At 45.6% G+C, this 16,777-nt stretch overlaps 1 protein-coding gene across 1 annotated transcript in view; it reads left to right on the forward strand.

The window, feature by feature from the left end:
- The window catches only part of ATP8A2 (ATPase phospholipid transporting 8A2), a 444,189-nt gene that overhangs the window by 32,594 nt on the left and 394,818 nt on the right, over nt 1-16,777 (forward strand). Inside the window, exons 6-10 of the mRNA XM_032611707.1 lie at nt 3,247-3,320; nt 5,200-5,269; nt 5,903-6,030; nt 7,300-7,411; nt 13,412-13,577. Coding sequence (XP_032467598.1) covers nt 3,247-3,320; nt 5,200-5,269; nt 5,903-6,030; nt 7,300-7,411; nt 13,412-13,577 — 550 coding nt within the window. The remainder of the gene's footprint in view (nt 1-3,246; nt 3,321-5,199; nt 5,270-5,902; nt 6,031-7,299; nt 7,412-13,411; nt 13,578-16,777) is intronic.

A 16,777-nucleotide genomic window follows, 5' to 3' on the forward strand; every position in this document is an offset into this window, starting at 1 on the left:
TCTCCCTGATGTTCCTGTTGCCACTCCCCTCCCCAGGAAGGCACTCACACTGGCAGGAGTGGAGGATTATTTGAATTTGGGCTGTTGACACTACTTGAAACAGTAGAAAATGGAGTGATGATCTCAGAATTCTGGATCTAGGAGTGGATGGCTTCAGATCCCTAAAGCTCATTACTGTTTCCTACACACATTTGGAGAGAAAAAAACCAACCCATCAACCAAATACCTGTTACGTTTTGCCACCTGCATTTTTATTTCAATTAAAAAAGGATTTTGTTGTTTTAAATGGAGCTCTTAGTATGTGCCAGAGGCAGTGTTAGGCGTTGGGGATGCAGATAGGAATTAAGCATGGCCCCTGCCTTTCTTTTGCCTTTAAGCTGGATACGAACTTCAGATGTACAGAGGCTCTGAGATTTAATTTTTACCACCCTTCTTGATGCTGAGCCCGATTCCTTAGACTTACCCACACACTTTGATAAGCAAATCAAGGCACTAATAGGATGACTTTTAGCAACATTCCTTTGTCCTGATAAAATATTAAACACAGTCACCTGTCAGGCCGTTTTCCTGGATTGTAAGATGCAGTGGTTTTTTTTTGTTTGTTTTTGTTTTTACAATTCTTGATTTCAAAGAGATGAGTAACATGGATTAGAATAGGAAACAGAAAGCATGGTGCCCTTTTGTTACTGAACCAAACGTAAGTCCGCTTGCCCGCCTGCAGTAAAGCCCATCTGCTGACACGGGGTCGTGGTGAAGGGAAGTGCAGTCTTTTTTTTTTTAGATTTCTGAATAGGTATATGCATGTGCTTTATTTTATTATTATTTTAAAATCTTTATTGGAGTATAATTGCTTCACAATACTGTGTTAGTTTCTGTTGTACAACAAAGTAAATCAGCCATATGCATGCATATATCCCCATATCCCCTCCCTCTTGAGCCTCCCTCCCACCCTCCCTATCCCACCCCTCTAGGTCATCGCAAAGCACCGAGCTGATCTCCCTGTGCTATGTGGCTGCTTCCCACTAGCTATCTATTTTTACATTCGGTAGTGTATATATGTCGATGCTACTCTCACTTCGCCCCAGCTTCCCCCTCCCACTCCACGTCCTCAAGTCTGTTCTCTACGTCTACATCTTTATTTCTGCCCTGCAACTAGGTTCATCAGTACTATTATTATTTTTTTTTTTTAGATTCCATATATGTGTGTTAGCATACGGTGTTTTTCTCTTTCTGACTTCTCTGTGTATGACAGACTCTAGGTCCGTCCACCTCACTACAAATAACTCATTTTCGTTCCTTTTTATGACTGAGTAATATTCCATTGGCATTCTTCATAGAATTAGAACAAAACATTTTACAATTCGTATAGAAACACAAAAGACCCCGAAGAGCTAAAGCAATCTTGAGAAAGAAAAATGGAGTTGGAGGAATCAGGCTCCCCAACTTCAAACTATACCACAAAGCTACAGTAATCAAGACAGTATGGTACTGGCACAAAAACAGAAATATAGATCAATGGTACTGGATAGAATGCCCAGAGATAAACCCACACACATATTTATGACACCTAATTTATGGCACCTAATTTACGACAAAGGAGGCAAGGACATAGGATGGAGAAAGGACAGCCTCTTCAATAAGCGGTGCTGGTAAGTGCAGTCTTTATTGCAGGTGCCAAGCAAGGAGTGCAGGTGGCTAGTTCTCAAAACACCCGAACTCCCCAAAGGGTTTCAGCAAAGCATCTTTAAAGGCCAGGTGAGGGAGGGGCATCCCAGGGTAGGCGATCAGCTTGTGTACAGTTCTGTGATTGGTTGATGGTAGTAACAGGGTGGTGTCACAGGTTTAACATTATCGTTCTTAGGTGCCAGCAGGTCTGGGGGCTATGTGCTCATGGTCATCAAGTAGTTAATTTCTCCTATTTGGTGGGGGTTTTAACATCTGTGAAACGACCCAGGAAGTGTGCATCACATGCTGTTATCTAGGTACTTCAGCCAGGAGCTAAAGCAGAGGATGTGGGGGAGAGGTTTGTCCTGGGAAGGCCCCACAGGGTCCTGCTCAGTTAGACTTTGAGTTTTGAAATTATATACCAGGAACAGCCTTGCTTGCGCCGTCAGAGAACTCCACCATCCTCACTCTCACACTCACGGTGCCCATTTGGTTACGCTCAAGGCTAACACGTAGCCGTGCCTGCTTCATGTCTGGTGCTGGCATATCCCTCCTTACTCATTGCATCAACCCTGCAAGGTCAGTGGTGGCGTCTCCCATTTTATAAGTGAGGACACTGGAGATCAAGGAGGTGGAGAGCTGGCTCTGTGAGTCCATGTGTGTCTGTGAAGCTCAGATCTGAGCCTGGGCCTGCCTGGCTTGAAAGCACATGTCCTCTCCAGCCCGGTGTGTCTGCGAGGTTATTTAAAGGCCCTGTGGGCCCTCGGCCGTGGGCTTGTGTCCTGCAGACGAGCACCTGTTTCCGTGGCTTGGGGGCTTCTGTGATTCTTTTCTGGCAATTTCTTGAGGCCACACGAATCTGTTTCACGTGGAGTATTTCCAGGGGACCTTTGAGATGCATTGTTCCTGCATGATTTTAGTATTACCTTTTAATCAGACCACTGGGCTTCCAGCCCGATGGCTTGGTTTTGAGTCCTGGCTCTAACACTCACTGGTTTTGTGACCATGACCCAGTATTTCACTTTGTATCTCAGTTTCCCCAGATGTGAAACGGAAGAAATTTGCCTGTTGATCCCCACAATAACCCCATGAAATATGTGCTGATGACCTCGTTGGACAGGTGGGAAAAGTGAGGCACCAGAGTTTGCATGAGTTGCTCGAGGTTTACGTGCACTAGGAAGGGGTCCCACGGGGGATTTGACCCAGGCGTCCAGGCAGGCTCTCGAGCTGTGCACTTCACTGCTTACCCTGCTGCCCACAGCTGTGGGGATAGATGTGCATGTGTCTGTAAGCCAGCGAATAACTGTGAGAAAGTGAAACCTGATGGTTGTTTTGACTCATCTGCTTTCTTCTCCTTTTTTTCTTCTCCGTTCGGCATCATTGCAGAAAGGCAGTATTGCCTTTTGTCTGTATTGAAATGTTCCTTTTATTCGTGTCGAGGAAAAGAATTTGAGCTTCTCTGCCTTAAACTTCACGGCACACTTATACAGTAATTTTTTTTCTCCTGATGTTTAACCACTTTTATCACCATTTGCGCTTTCCTGTCTCTCATGTTTCTTGGTCCTTGTTCTTGTGTTCTAGGTAGCCGTGGGAGACATCGTGAAGGTCGTCAACGGGCAGTGTCTTCCCGCAGATGTGGTCCTGCTGTCCTCCAGGTCAGGCGGCTCGTGGCATGGTTTTGAAATCGGTGTTGAAAACAATGGAGTGTTACCTAGTGCCTGCAGAAGCCTCCAGCTACCTTCCCTGCACCCTCTGGGTCACCACCCTCTCCCCCGCTTTTTCTTCCTTTACTTCTTTGCATTTTTTTGCCTTAACCCTGAGTTTTCTTTCTCCCATTCATTTCTTTGTACTTTTTTTCTGAAGTGTTTTTATATTTATTGATGCACTTTCATCTCATGGCTGTTCTGGGCTGTTCCTCGTTTGTGGGGATACATTCCAGAGCAGTGGAGTGATTTGTTCGGTAGCATCCAGGTCACAGCGTGTCTGAAACTTCAGGAGCGTCTCTGGTGGGTCCAGCCAGCAGCCTTCTCCGCAGAATCGAATGCCTCCCCTTACGGTAGTTCAGAGACCCACAGGCACTTCTCAGTGTGCACATGACTTGTAGATGGTCCGTATTTTGCCCCCTTTCTGTCTAAGCACCATTGCCATGTTTTTTAGGTAATTTTGTGCTACAGAGGTTTCATCACCAAATGGTGTAAACGATAAACAACACGGTCCTTGACTTTTCCTTGGATGATACGTAAAAGTATATATCAAAGAAGGAAAGCCAGAATCAGGATAAGAATAAACTTCTGTTTGAGTACAAGATTAAATTAGATGATGCCAAGACTAAACCTCCCTGTACTGACGTGCTGCTGGGCATCAGGTCTCCCACCGCATGTGTTTGAGTGCAGACAGACTCTCTTATATGGGATTGAATCACTTATTTTGTCAGATTTTAAGGCTTAGCACACACTTTCTGCTTGAGATAAAACGTTTAATAAAAGGACCCCAGGCCTGTAGAGGGGGAAAGGCCCCATATACACGGGGCGGGATTCCTGTTTGTCCCTATTGATTAGTAACAGAGAAACTCTCAGAAATAGTAAAACGTTGATCACTTGAGATCGTTTGGGTTATGAGTTTTGGGTGTGACCCTCAGAAAGCCAGCTTTGAATAAGGATTGCCTGAGCTGACATCACATTTTCCAGGTTCCCTGGTGTTTGTCCCAAGTGGCCCGTTGAGCACATGACCCCATTTAATCTTCCCAACAGCGCTTGACGGCCTTACTTGGTACGTGAAAAAACAAGGGCTACAGAGAGATCGTTGAACTCGCTGAGGCCACACGGCCAGGAAGGGCAGTGCCAGGAGATTGTACGTGGCTTGTGGTCATAGAATCTGTTAAACCCTAACTATGCTCCCTGGACCTGAACATCCAGAGTAGGAGTATAGTATCTGCCATGCTTATGTTTAAGCATGGCAGGTGCTATACTCTGTATCTGTTCTTTGAGTTCTCTGTCCTGAAAATCAGGTGTTTTGACTAAAAAGTTGCCTGTTGACACAGTAAAAACTGCAGGGAAGAAAAGCCCTGCCAAGCCTATGCCTTGATTTCTCAGTTCCTCTGGCCGTAATCTCCTGAGAAGGTATGTGTGCCGGCCTGGCCTGGCCTGGGCGGCTGTTTTGGTCAAGGGCAGGCCAGCCTCTGACTTTCAGGGTTACCTGAACCCACTGGGCGGTCTTAGCTGGGACCTCTTGTTTCCCATCACAGGCCTGTCCCCTTCCCATTCATCCTCTGTTATTTCTGCCCACTTGGAGTCGAGCGGCCATTTTGTGGGGACTGTGCGGGTAGATCATTGGAGAGACAGCTCGTCTTGGCGCTGTGCTCTCCACACACCTGTCTGTCTGTCCTGTCTGTCTCATCAGTCACTGTTCCCGTGGTGGTCAGTTATGACACCACTTTGAAGGGCCGGTCAGCAGAGTTTCCATGGTTGAGGCTTTCTGAGCTGTGAATTGGTGGAGGGGACCTTACTCAACTTTTTTTTTTTTTTCTCTCCTTAGTGAACCTCAGGCAATGTGTTATGTTGAAACAGCCAATCTCGACGGGGAGACGAACCTTAAAATACGTCAGGTAAAACGTCACCTTTTATGACTTGCATTGTTACGGGGCCCAAATGGCGACGGTGCTCCCCTCACATACCAGTCAGTGCTTTTTCTGGAGGAAAGAAGTCAAGGAAGCACAGAGTCAGGACTCCACCACTGTGCTGACACATCCATGCTAAAGTCATAATCAACATACCCAAACCCTTTACAGAAAGCACACTCCATTAGCTGTACCCTAACGTGGCCACAAACACAGAATAAAGTACCCCTTTAACATAGTGTGATATCTAGCACCCTGTAACTCTTCTTTAAAGAGAAAAAAATGTCTAAGTCAAATATCTAAGATAGAAAAGAAAGATATGTGGACAGAATCATCAGATGCAACTTGGTACAGCAGAAAATTTGTGTCAAAATGAGTTATTAATTGAAACTTAACATTGTTATTATATATTGAATCCTTCCAAACCTTTTGTATTAGGTTGCTGTGACCGAAGCTGCCTGTGAAGTCCATCCTGAAGGGCGGGTAGCTTGAGGACCCCCCCCAGCTATTCCATTTTAGTTGATTCATTATTTCCTTTTGATTCACAATAGGGATATGCTGAGTGTCATTCGTAAACCTGGAAGATTGTGTTCAGTTTCCTCTTTGGGTTGAACGTTTCAGGGTGTGAGTCACACGGCTGACATGCAGGTGAGGGAGGTGCTGATGAAGTTGTCTGGGAGCATAGAGTGTGAAGGGCCCAATCGCCACCTCTACGATTTCACCGGAAACTTGAACTTGGATGGGAAAAGGTATCGCTTCCTCTTGTCTTAGTGGATTTTCTTTTAATTTATTTTTAATGTGACTAAGAATTACAGGAGCTTTGGCAAATATCAATCTGTTTTCTGCTTTCATAATATTTTTAAAACAGATTTCTTCGTGTTTAGCTTAGATATGGGAGACTGAGCTTTTCTTGAAACACGGTTTTAATCCATTTAAACCTTCCCTTAAATTTAAGGAAAGACCTGATTTTTGGCAAGAAAATATCCCGAGGGTCTGAAGTGAGCCTCACAGAACTGGCCTGGTCTTTCTGTGTGTATTACACGCCAGGGAGGAGAGTAGTTGATTTTGGCTGCGTAAAATTGTCCAGAAAAGCAGAAGAGAGATGTCTGAAGCGTGTAAGAGCTGACATTTATTAGAGAAACATCTTTTTTCCCTTTGCTTTCTTCTGAGTAGTCTGTGTTTTTAGCAAGTTGAATGGAAGGACCGGTTACCCTTCCTTCAGAACGTTCACTGCCCTGTTGTCTCTATTCTGTTGTCTTCTAAGTAGTCTGTGTTTTTAGCAAGTTGAATGAAAGGACCGGTTACCCTTCCTTCAGAACGTTCACTGCCCTGTTGTCTGTATTCTGTTGTCTTTGCCCTCTTGGCATTTATCATTTGAGTCATTTTTTGTTGTTACATTGGGGCGTGGTTTCTCTCTTCTGCTTATCTTCAACCTGCATGCTCCTTACCAGTGGTCTCCACCTTTATGTTTTGAACAGACCCAAAGGGAAGGACCCGATCACGGGAATCAACCCAAAATAACTCTGACAAGTCAAGTGTGACACCCTTCTCGGTTTCATGTAGTACGCAGGGCTGTTTTGTAGGCTCCCACTTTAAATTTCTAAATTATCACTCAGACTTTTATTTAATCATTAAGTTAGCTTTGACAGATTTGTTATTGTAGCTTTTTTTTTTTTCTTAGAGTCTAGAAACTGACTTTCCCAAATGAATAAACTTCTGGTTATCTTAATTTCCTTTTCAGATATTGAGTTTTGTAAGAGAGTTATAAGAGACACAATTTCCTTTTAACGTTTTATAGGAAAAAAAAAAAAAAACCTTTTTCTGTGTTGATGAATGGATGAGATAAACCTTGGGTAGATTAAGCCAGGGGTAACCTTTATGGCCCCTGTGTCCCAGTGAAATAGTCCAAATTTGACTAAAGGAAACAGTTGATGTATTGTGGGTTTATGTTTAAGGGGAATATTCATGCTCATTTTTTCAAAGTATCATTAAATATAAATGTTGTTTCTTATTTTTAGCCCTGTTACCCTTGGGCCCGACCAGATCTTATTAAGAGGTACACAGCTTAGAAATACTCAGTGGGTGTTTGGCATAGTTGTTTATACTGGACACGACACCAAACTCATGCAGGTAAAACATTTCTCTGCTGAAAAACAATGCTGATTTTCGTCGTTTTTTCTGTTTTTTATGGAGTAGTGGGTAGAAAATGCAGGTTTTGCATTTAGGAACCTTAAGCTTTGTCTGTGAACCTAAATATGGAAAGGAGGTGCTTTTATTTTGGTTCCTAGGTAGTTCCTCCTGACTTTCTGTTACTGTATCAAGTATTTGTTACCCCTTGCCTGAAATATCAACAGTCTTTGTTTTCTGGATTTAATGGGACAGTCAGGCCTCACCTATTTTATCTTCGAACGCGAGGGGGGATTTGTTCTAACCTCTTTATTTCTCTCTTTACTTCTCCTCCACACCCCGTTAATTAAGATTTTATAGGAAGTTGTCTTATTTAACTGAATTCTAGGCAATTGAAAATCAGTTATCTTTGAATTCATGTTTATTCTTCATGTCATATACCAAAGAGAAAAAAATACTAAAATGATTTTGTTTTTTCTCCCTGTTAAGTTTTAAAAATTACTATCTGTGACTTTGTAGCTCACATTTCTTTTATGACATATTTTGCCAGACAGCTTTGAAATCCTGCATAAATCAGTGCCCCTACATGTCATTTCTTACATTTCTTCGGTATCACTTGGCATCTTATTTTGCTGATGGTCGCTGTTAACGAGGATTGGTTTTTCAGCTTGTCTGCCCCTTTGTGTGACTTCTAAAGCACAGATCTGGCAATATTTCTTGATTTAAAAGTGTTTCGTGGCCACCGTGCACCATATCTTGTGCCGGGCTGTGTGGGTACAATAGTGAAAGGCACAGTCTCACCCCTGGGAACCAGGCAGACTTGGGAGTGGTGGGGATTACAGAGTGGAGAGATGAATGTGTGATGCGTGTCGTTACGGGGTGCTGGGGTTCCATATGGAAGGTCATCCAGCCCAGGTTTGGAGGTGTCAGTTGACCAGATACTAAGAAGCACATTTCAGATATCAAGTTGAAGAAGGAAGGCTGTTGTGTTGGTTCACTCCTCAAGTGGTGTAGGAGGAGAGCGTTAACCATTGATTAGAGCCGACGGAGTGAGAGAGCCCTGTGTCCACACCAGCTGGGTAATGCAGTGCAGACGGGGCGGGCGGGGGGTGGGGCAGAGAGACTCACTGGAGTGGAAGAAGATTGTTGGAGCTGCCGCATGACAGGCCTCGGTGTGCAGGGGACTTGGCTTTGATCTTCTGGGGCGGAGGGTTTGTGGAGTGGAGAGACCCAGGGGCAGGAAGCTGAAGCGGAGCTGTTGGAGGCGTTCAGTGTTGAGGGGTGAAGGATGGAGGGACCACGGCATTTGGTGATGATGGGACGTGGCCGGGCCGGGGTAGAGACGGATGCTGTCACCGGTGGCTCAGGTCTTTAGGGAGTGGGGGGGAGGGGAGAGCTGGTGGACTTGCTGAGAGAAGAGGCAGAAGGGCGTGTAGCCAGATGGCAGGAATTTTACAAGGGGGTTTTTAACACAGCGTTAGAGGCAGCAGGTGTCGGAAGTATGACCGGACCCCGAGCATCCGTTCAGCAGTGCTGTCTTCTGAAGCACGTGAGTCTGCACGGAGCAGCCCCTGCTGGGGGACCTCAGGGGAGGGGTGTCCTCGGGGTGGGGGGTGAGGCAGGAGCAGGAAGGAGGGGAGGGCCCGGGGACTGCGAGGCCGCACGTGTGGTGGGATGGTTATAGAGGAAGGTGTGTGTGTGTGTCTGCGTGTGTGTGTTCTCTGTGTCTTCTCTGTGTGTGTGTTCTGTGTGTGTGTGTGTGTTTTCTGTGTGTTCTGTGTGTGTGTGTTTCCTGTTGTCTGTGTGTGTGTCTGCGTGTGTGTGTTCTCTGTGTCTTCTGTGTGTGTGTTCTGTGTGTGTGTTCTGTGTGTGTGTGTGTGTGTGTGTGTTTTCTGTGTGTTCTGTGTGTGTGTCTGCGTGTGTGTGTTCTCTGTGTCTTCTCTGTGTGTGTGTTCTGTGTGTGTGTGTCTGTGTGTGTGTGTGTTTTCTGTGTGTTCTGTGTGTGCGCGCGTGCGTACGCGCACTGACTAGGATGTGTAAAGTGTCTTGGGTCTGAGCAGCTGTGTGCGCAGACTTTCTCTGGGTGGAGAGCTGAGCCCTCTGCCACCTAGCGAGTGTCCTCAGACTCCCCCAGGCCAGCACCCGCCACTACCGCCTAGCCCTGGGAGCCCCGCTGACCACAGATCACTTGTGTTTTTACAGTGAAGTGACAGATCACAAGGCGCTCGCTCAGATGCGGGCGGGGCCCCAAGACTAGTTTTCAGATTGTACATTTTACAAATGGAACCCCTCCCCAAGATTCCTTGTACCCTGGAGTTTTCTCTTTTCAGGGTACGTTGCTGTTTCCCTAGATCGTACGTTGGTAATACAGCTTTGCAGCTGAGGTGTAAGAGGTCAATGAAGTGACACTTAAAAATAATTCCATCCTCCCTTCAGTGAGCAAGGTGTTCACTAAGTTACCTCGTGACGTTTGCACCCGTCAGTGTGCTGGGTGCCTTCCTTGCACCTACATGTGATAAACCTCTTTGAATGGCTTATTACATGTTGACCGCTCAAGTACAGAATAGTCCAAAGCCCCAGAAACACCTGTGCTAGACTCGCTGTGCCTTTAGGGCTCAAACAATGAGTAAAAATAACAAGCTTTTGAAAGGAATACAATATAACACACATAGCTGGAAGCCATCCTGTTGGTGAAATAACATACGTTGTCTCTACTTGTGCTACTTGACCACAGAGAGGAAACACAATTGCTTTAGGGTTCTTCTACTTTTTTTTTTTTTTTTTTTTTTTTTGCGGTACGCGGGCCTCTCACTGTTGTGGCCTCTCCCGTTGCGGAGCACAGGCTCCGGACGCGCAGGCCCAGCGGCCATGGCTCACGGGCCCAGCCGCTCCGCGGCATGTGGGATCCTCCCGGACCGGGGCACGAACCCGTGTCCCCTGCATCGGCAGGCGGACTCTCAACCACTGCGCCACCAGGGAAGCCCCTACTTTTTTGTTTTTTAAAGTCTCACCTCAGTGCCTTCTACTCTCCTACTTCAGAGTTCCCTCGTTTCATGTTGAGTGTAGTTACATGTAGAAATATTTCAGTGTCTGATGTTTCTGTTGGTTGATTTAATGGGAAAGAGAGATTGTCACAGTAATTCCAGCAAACAGTGCCCCATGCATTGCTCCAAGAAATTCTCACGTGTTAACTCGCTGATTCCTCACAGCGGCCCTATGAAGAAGATACTATTTTTGTTTTTGTTTTCTAGATGAGTGCACTGAGGCATCTCCCAGTAAGTTAGCAAAGTTACATACCCAGTAAGAGAGAGAGCTGGGATTCCAACCCAGGCAGTCTGGCTCCCGAGTCCTTATCTTAACTAGTACTCTGCTGACTGCTGTCTTCGAAGGGAATCAAATGTGTAAAATTCAGGCCAGATTTAAGCTTTTTCAAAATCTGACATTTTGGTCTATTTCTATTTCGAACTCCAATACTCAAAAGTAGTATTTTCTAAGGATTTTGGAGAAGAACTTTTAATGCTAGTAGGAATTTGTCATTACAAGCTCATCACTGCAAGGTGAAATGCTCAGGGGATGGGGGTGAGTAGCTAGAGCCCGGCTTTCCTAAGTGCATGGGCTGAAGCCTGAAGTGTTGGGTCGTTACTCTTGTATTGGATGAAACATAACTTTTCTTAATTCTATTAACTGGCCAGGGTTCAACCACTGGGAAAGGTCAAAAGTCAATAAACTCATGGAGTCATAGAAATAACGTTTATTGTAAATTTTTTTCTGCTTGTGCCTCCAGCGAATGTTTATTAAAAATAAGATTAGCTTTTAAAAGATTGGGGTAGGCGGTCTTGAAATTGGTCTTCTGGCTCTTGCCGTGAGGCCAAAGGTGATGTGTCGACCCCATCGACCTTGAGATGATATTTGATTGGTAAGTTGTCCTTTACTGATGGATTTCCATTTAGATTCTAGAGGAATATTTTTAAAAGTCTTTAAAGGACAGATAATTCAGCGACTTAAAGTGAAGTGGGAAAAAGAGTATATGCAGAGGAAATGCAGCCGTGCTGTTTAGATACTTACAGGGCTGCAAAATCACCAGCGTTGCAAGTCCCCGACTCCCCACCCCCGCGGAAAGCCATGGTCATGGTCGCAGCAGTCCTGGGTTCGGGGATAGAATTCAGATAAGTTTCAGCCACCTTGTGGTATGAGCTACTCGAGGGAATGTAGGAAGGAATTGCCGCTCATTTTCATCTCGGTTTTGTTTTCATGTTGTGACTTTATTTTGTATCCTTATATTCGGAGACATTTTCATCCTAGCTCTGTTAGGGATCAGGTGGGTTGGGAAGATGAAGAGAGAGTGCTAACTCAAGTCTGGCCCAAGGCACCATTTTTCATGGCCAGTCAGTGCCTTGCAAGTATTCAGATCACCTGATCTTGTGTATCAGTATCGCCTGTAAAGGGACAAGGCTCATGACTTGTGGACGGAGACAGTGGACTGAAGCTCCCGCCATCTCCCCCGTCCACTCCTGGCTTCTGATCTAGTCCAGGGTCTGTCCTCCTCCAAGAAGGGGTTGTTACCATCTGCTGTGTTACGTGTTAGTTTCCTGTCACTGCCACAACAAATGACACAAACGTAGTGGCTTAAAGCAACACAAAGCTCTTAGGTTACAGTTCTGTAGGTCGGAAGTCTGCTCTGGGTCTCACCCACATCATGATGTCAGCCAGGCAGCCTTCCTTTTTAGAACATTCTAGGAGGTTCTAGGGGAGACTCCATTCCTTGCCTTCTAGAGGCTCCCGGACTTCCTTGGTTTATGACCACCCCTCCTCTGTCTTCAGGGCCTCAGTGCTGGATCTCTTTGGCCGTTTGTCTGTACTCATATCTCCCTCTGACCGTAACTGGGAAAGGATCTCTTCTTTTTGTGCTTTTAAAGACCTGTGTGATTAAATCGGGCCCATTTGGATAATTCAAGTTAATCTCTCCAAGTCAAGGGCATTTATTTAATCACACCGGAAAAGCCCCTTTGCCATATAAAGTAACATATTCATTGGTCCAGGTATTAGGACCTGGATGTCACTGAGGAGGGTGGTTACTCTGCCCACCACAACTGCCTTCAGGAATTTTTTTAATAAAATGACTTCAAGTGAATAACTGTCCGGGGCCAACAGTTCTATTGACTTTTCCACTGCTGAGGGGATATAGTTCCAAACCTGATGTGCAGTGGTCCTTGAATCTGGTTTTCATGAACCTTTCTGGACTCACTCCCGACACTGGCTTGTTCTCTAGCTGGGCTGGTCTCCCCACCGGCAGTGAGAAGGCAGGCCATGAGCACTTACAGATGGCTGGGCTGTCTTTCCACTTTCGTCGTAACTTCCTGCCCACATTCTGTTTGTGGTTTAGGACCCCGTTCAGATTTCCACTGGCCACTAGAGCTTCCCCGGCTCTTCCTGCTTGTTTTTTGTTCATAGTTTTCCAAATGGACTCTTTATCCATCCATTTATTTTGACACCTGTTGTCCTATTTTGCATTATTGATGTGTGTGTGTTTGTGTATGTCTTTTCTCAAATTCTGAGCTACTGGGCTTAAAATAGCTCTCTATGTGTTAATGATAGAGCTACGTTATTACTTTGAAGATTCTAGATTTTTGTGATGTAGAATCTTGGTTTCTCTTGAATTAGCAGCCGCCTGATTTCTTTTAAACTGGGCTTAAATGATCTGGAACCTGTATTCTAAGATCGTGAAAGTAGCTAATTTTATGCTAAAATTAAGAAGCACAGACTGAGTCATGCAGAGTTGAAATGTGCCCTTTTAAAATGACAGTGTGTCTTCTGTGTTCTTGATTTAAAACTAGCTGTTGATTCAGGAACATAGTCCACTTTTAAATCTCATTGGTTATTTGACAAAAAGATAGTCTTTTACTTTTTCTTTGTTGAATTGGGTTAACTTACCTCCTTTGCTCCCTGCTCTCTGCCCCCAAGTGTGTTCTGTGACCCTTACTGGCTTTACATGCTCTCGTACAGAATTCCACCAAAGCGCCTCTCAAGAGATCGAATGTGGAGAAAGTAACTAATGTGCAGATCCTGGTACTCTTTGGCATCCTCCTGGTCATGGCCTTGGTGAGCTCGGTGGGAGCCCTGTACTGGAATGGGTCTCAAGGAGGAAAGAACTGGTACATCAAGGAGATGGGTAAGTGGCGAACGGACTCCTTGTTGAAGCTGACCATCCTTCCAAGTGTGATGTACGTGTGTGGGCCGTGCCCTCCTTCTCCGCCCGTTGGCTGTTGTAGACAATGCCCACCCTTCAAGCACCGAAAGATGAGTCACGTGATGCAGTGAAGGTGGACACATTTGGGGATCGTTTTATATTCAGATGATTTTTTAAAGATTTTATTTATTATTTTTGGCTGCATTGGGTCTTCACTGCTACGTGCGGGCTTTCTCTAGTTACGGCAAGTGGGGGCTCCTCTTCGTTGCGGTGCGTGGGCTTCTCATTGCGGTGGCTTCTCTTGTTGTGGAGCACGGGCTCTAGGCGCACGGGCTTCAGTAGTTGTGGCTCGCGGGCTCAGTAGCTGTGGCCTGCGGGCTCTAGAGCGCAGGCTCAGTAGTTGTGGCGCATGGGCTTAGTTGCTCCACGGCATGTGGGATCTTCCTGGACCAGGACTCGAACCCATGTCCCCTGCATTGGCAGGCGGATTCTTAACCACTGTGCCACCAGGGAAGCCCTACTTTTTAAAATCTAAAATAAAGTATAGAAAATATGTAATTATATGGTCTTTTATAAGTTCCTATATAATTAACTTTATTGCCCTCTGCTTCTCTACGTGGATTTAATTACTGTCTGGTGTCACTTCCTGTCATCCTGGAGGATTTCCTTTATTATTTCTTGTAAGGCAGACTGGATAGCAACAGATTATCCCAATTTTTATCTTAGAGTGTCTTAATTTCTCCTTTGTCTTTTTTTTCTTTTTTTCTTTTTTCCCCGCAGTACGCAGGCCTCTCACCGCCGTGGCCTCCCCCGCTGCGGAGCACAGGCTCCGGACGCGCAGGCTCAGTGGCCACGGCCCATGGGCCCAGCCGCTCCGTGGCACACGGGATCCTCCCGGACCGGGGCATGGACCTGCGTCCCCCGCACCGGCAGGTGGACTCCCAACCACCGCGCCACCAAGGAAGCCCTCCTTTGTTTTTGAAGGATAGTTTTGCTGATACAGAATTCTTGTAGGAATTCTTGGTCGACATTCTTTTCTTTTCAGTACTTTAAATATACCGTCCTCTTGCCTTCTGACCTCCACTGTACCGATGAGGTCAGCTGTTACTCTTACTGAGTTTTCCCTTGTACGTGAGTCATTTTCTTATTGCTGCTTTCAACGTCTTCGTTGGTTTTCAGTAGTTTTGAGTTTATCCTGTATGAAGTTTGTTGAGGTTTCTGGATATGCACATTAATAGTTTTCATCAAGCTTGTTTTTGACAATTTTGTCCAGTTTTATTGCTTTTTGTTTTGAGATAAGATTTGCCAATCTCCTTACACAGCAATTCCAGAAAAATAAAATTTAATGACAAAATTTTTTTGAATAATAAATTTGAAAACTTTGGGATATTTTCTTGGAATGATTATTATTTCCATCTTTCTATATATTTTAATTAAACGGATGGAAACATTTTTTCCCCCTTTTCTTGTTACGTCATGTAGAAAACACACATTTTGAACTGCCCAGGAGTGTCCTTGTCGCTGCTTTACAGATGTGGGAAATGTGACTGGGACCTCATTTGTAGCTTGGGTCAAAATCCTTGATTTTGGTTCTTAAAATCTGGATTTCAACCGTGTTGTATGATGTTAGCTTCAAATGTGAAGACAGATACATTTGTTTACACGTTAGTTCCAAAATATCATGGTCTGGGTAAATAAACAGCCTTGACACTATACTGGTATACAGGCTTTGTGGAAACTGTTATTTAAATTGCTCAGATAATGTCAAACTCCAGTACAGGGCGTGTGATTTACAGTGGAAGAATTAATTAATTTATTTATTTTTGGCCCCATTCATAATGCTTTGTGCCTTGTTATCTTATTAAAAAAAATTATTTTATTTTATTTATTTTTGGCTGTGTTGGGTCTTTGTTGCTGTGTGCGGGCTTCTCATTGCGGTGGCTTCTCTTGTTGCGGAGCACGGGCTCTAGGTGCATGGGCTTCAGTAGTTGTGGTGTGCAGGCTCTGTAGTTGTGGCATGTGGGCTCAGTAGTTGTGGCGCACAGGATTAGTTGCTCTGTGACATGTGGGGTCTTCTCAGACCAGGGATTGAACCTGTGTCCCCTGCATTGGCAGGTGGATTCTTAACCACTGTGCCACCAGGGGAGTCCGTGCCTTGTTATTTTAAGGTAAATTCTGAGTAGCTCTGGTAAAAGCCATCAGACTTCTCATTTGCTTCATCATTGCCAGAGCTTTGACTTCAGTTCAGAGAACTTTCCCCTTCGATGTTCACAGACCTTGTACCTCTTTACCCTCTCCTGGTCCCTCCTCCTGCCTCTGCTTTGGATTCTATCCTGTAGAGACCGTGTTCCATCAAGACATTCCTTCTCTTATGTTCCATAAATAGGCTCCAGGCTTCTCGTCTGCCTCCCTTTTTTCACCCGTTTTGCCTGTTCACACAGGAGAATTTGACCAATTCTTGGGTGTGTCCCCAGTATGCTCCTACCTTAGTGAGGTTGTAGGTATTCCTCACAACCACGTCAAATGCCTGTCCTCTTTTCTTTTTTAATTAATTAATTTTAATTTTTGGCTGTGTTGGGTCTTCGTTGCTGCGCACGGGCTTTTTTCTAGTTGCGGCGAGCAGGGGCTACCCTGTCGGCGGTGCGTGGGCTTCTCATTGCGGTGGCTTCTCTTGTTGCAGAGCCTGGGCTCTAGGCACACAGGCTTCAATGGTTGTGATACGAGGGCTCAGTAGTTGTGGCTCGTGGGCTCTAGAGCGCAGGCTCAGGAGTTGTGGTGCACAGGCTTAGTTGCTCCATGGCATGTGAGATCTTCCCAGACCAGGGCTCGAACCCATGTCCCCTGCTTTGGCAGGCAGATTCTCTTTTTGTGTGTGTGTGGTACGCGGGCCTCTCACTGCTGTGGTCTCTCCCGTTGCGGAGCACAGGCTCCGGACGCGCAGGCTCAGTGGCCATGGCTCACGGGCCCAGCCGCTCCAGGGCATGTGGGATCTTCCCACACCGGGGCACGAACCCGCGTCCCCTGCATCGGCAAGCGGACTCTCAACCTCTGCGCCACCAGGGAAGCCCTGGCAGGTGGATTCTTAACCCCTGCGACACCAGGGAAGCCCCCTGTCCTTTTTTCTGCATCCTTTTTAGTTAGCCGCCGTCTCTCTATCCTCCAGGACTAGTCTGAAGCCTCTG

Source organism: Phocoena sinus, chromosome 18 (genome assembly GCF_008692025.1).
Source record: "Phocoena sinus isolate mPhoSin1 chromosome 18, mPhoSin1.pri, whole genome shotgun sequence".
NCBI classification, from domain to species: Eukaryota; Metazoa; Chordata; class Mammalia; order Artiodactyla; family Phocoenidae; genus Phocoena; species Phocoena sinus.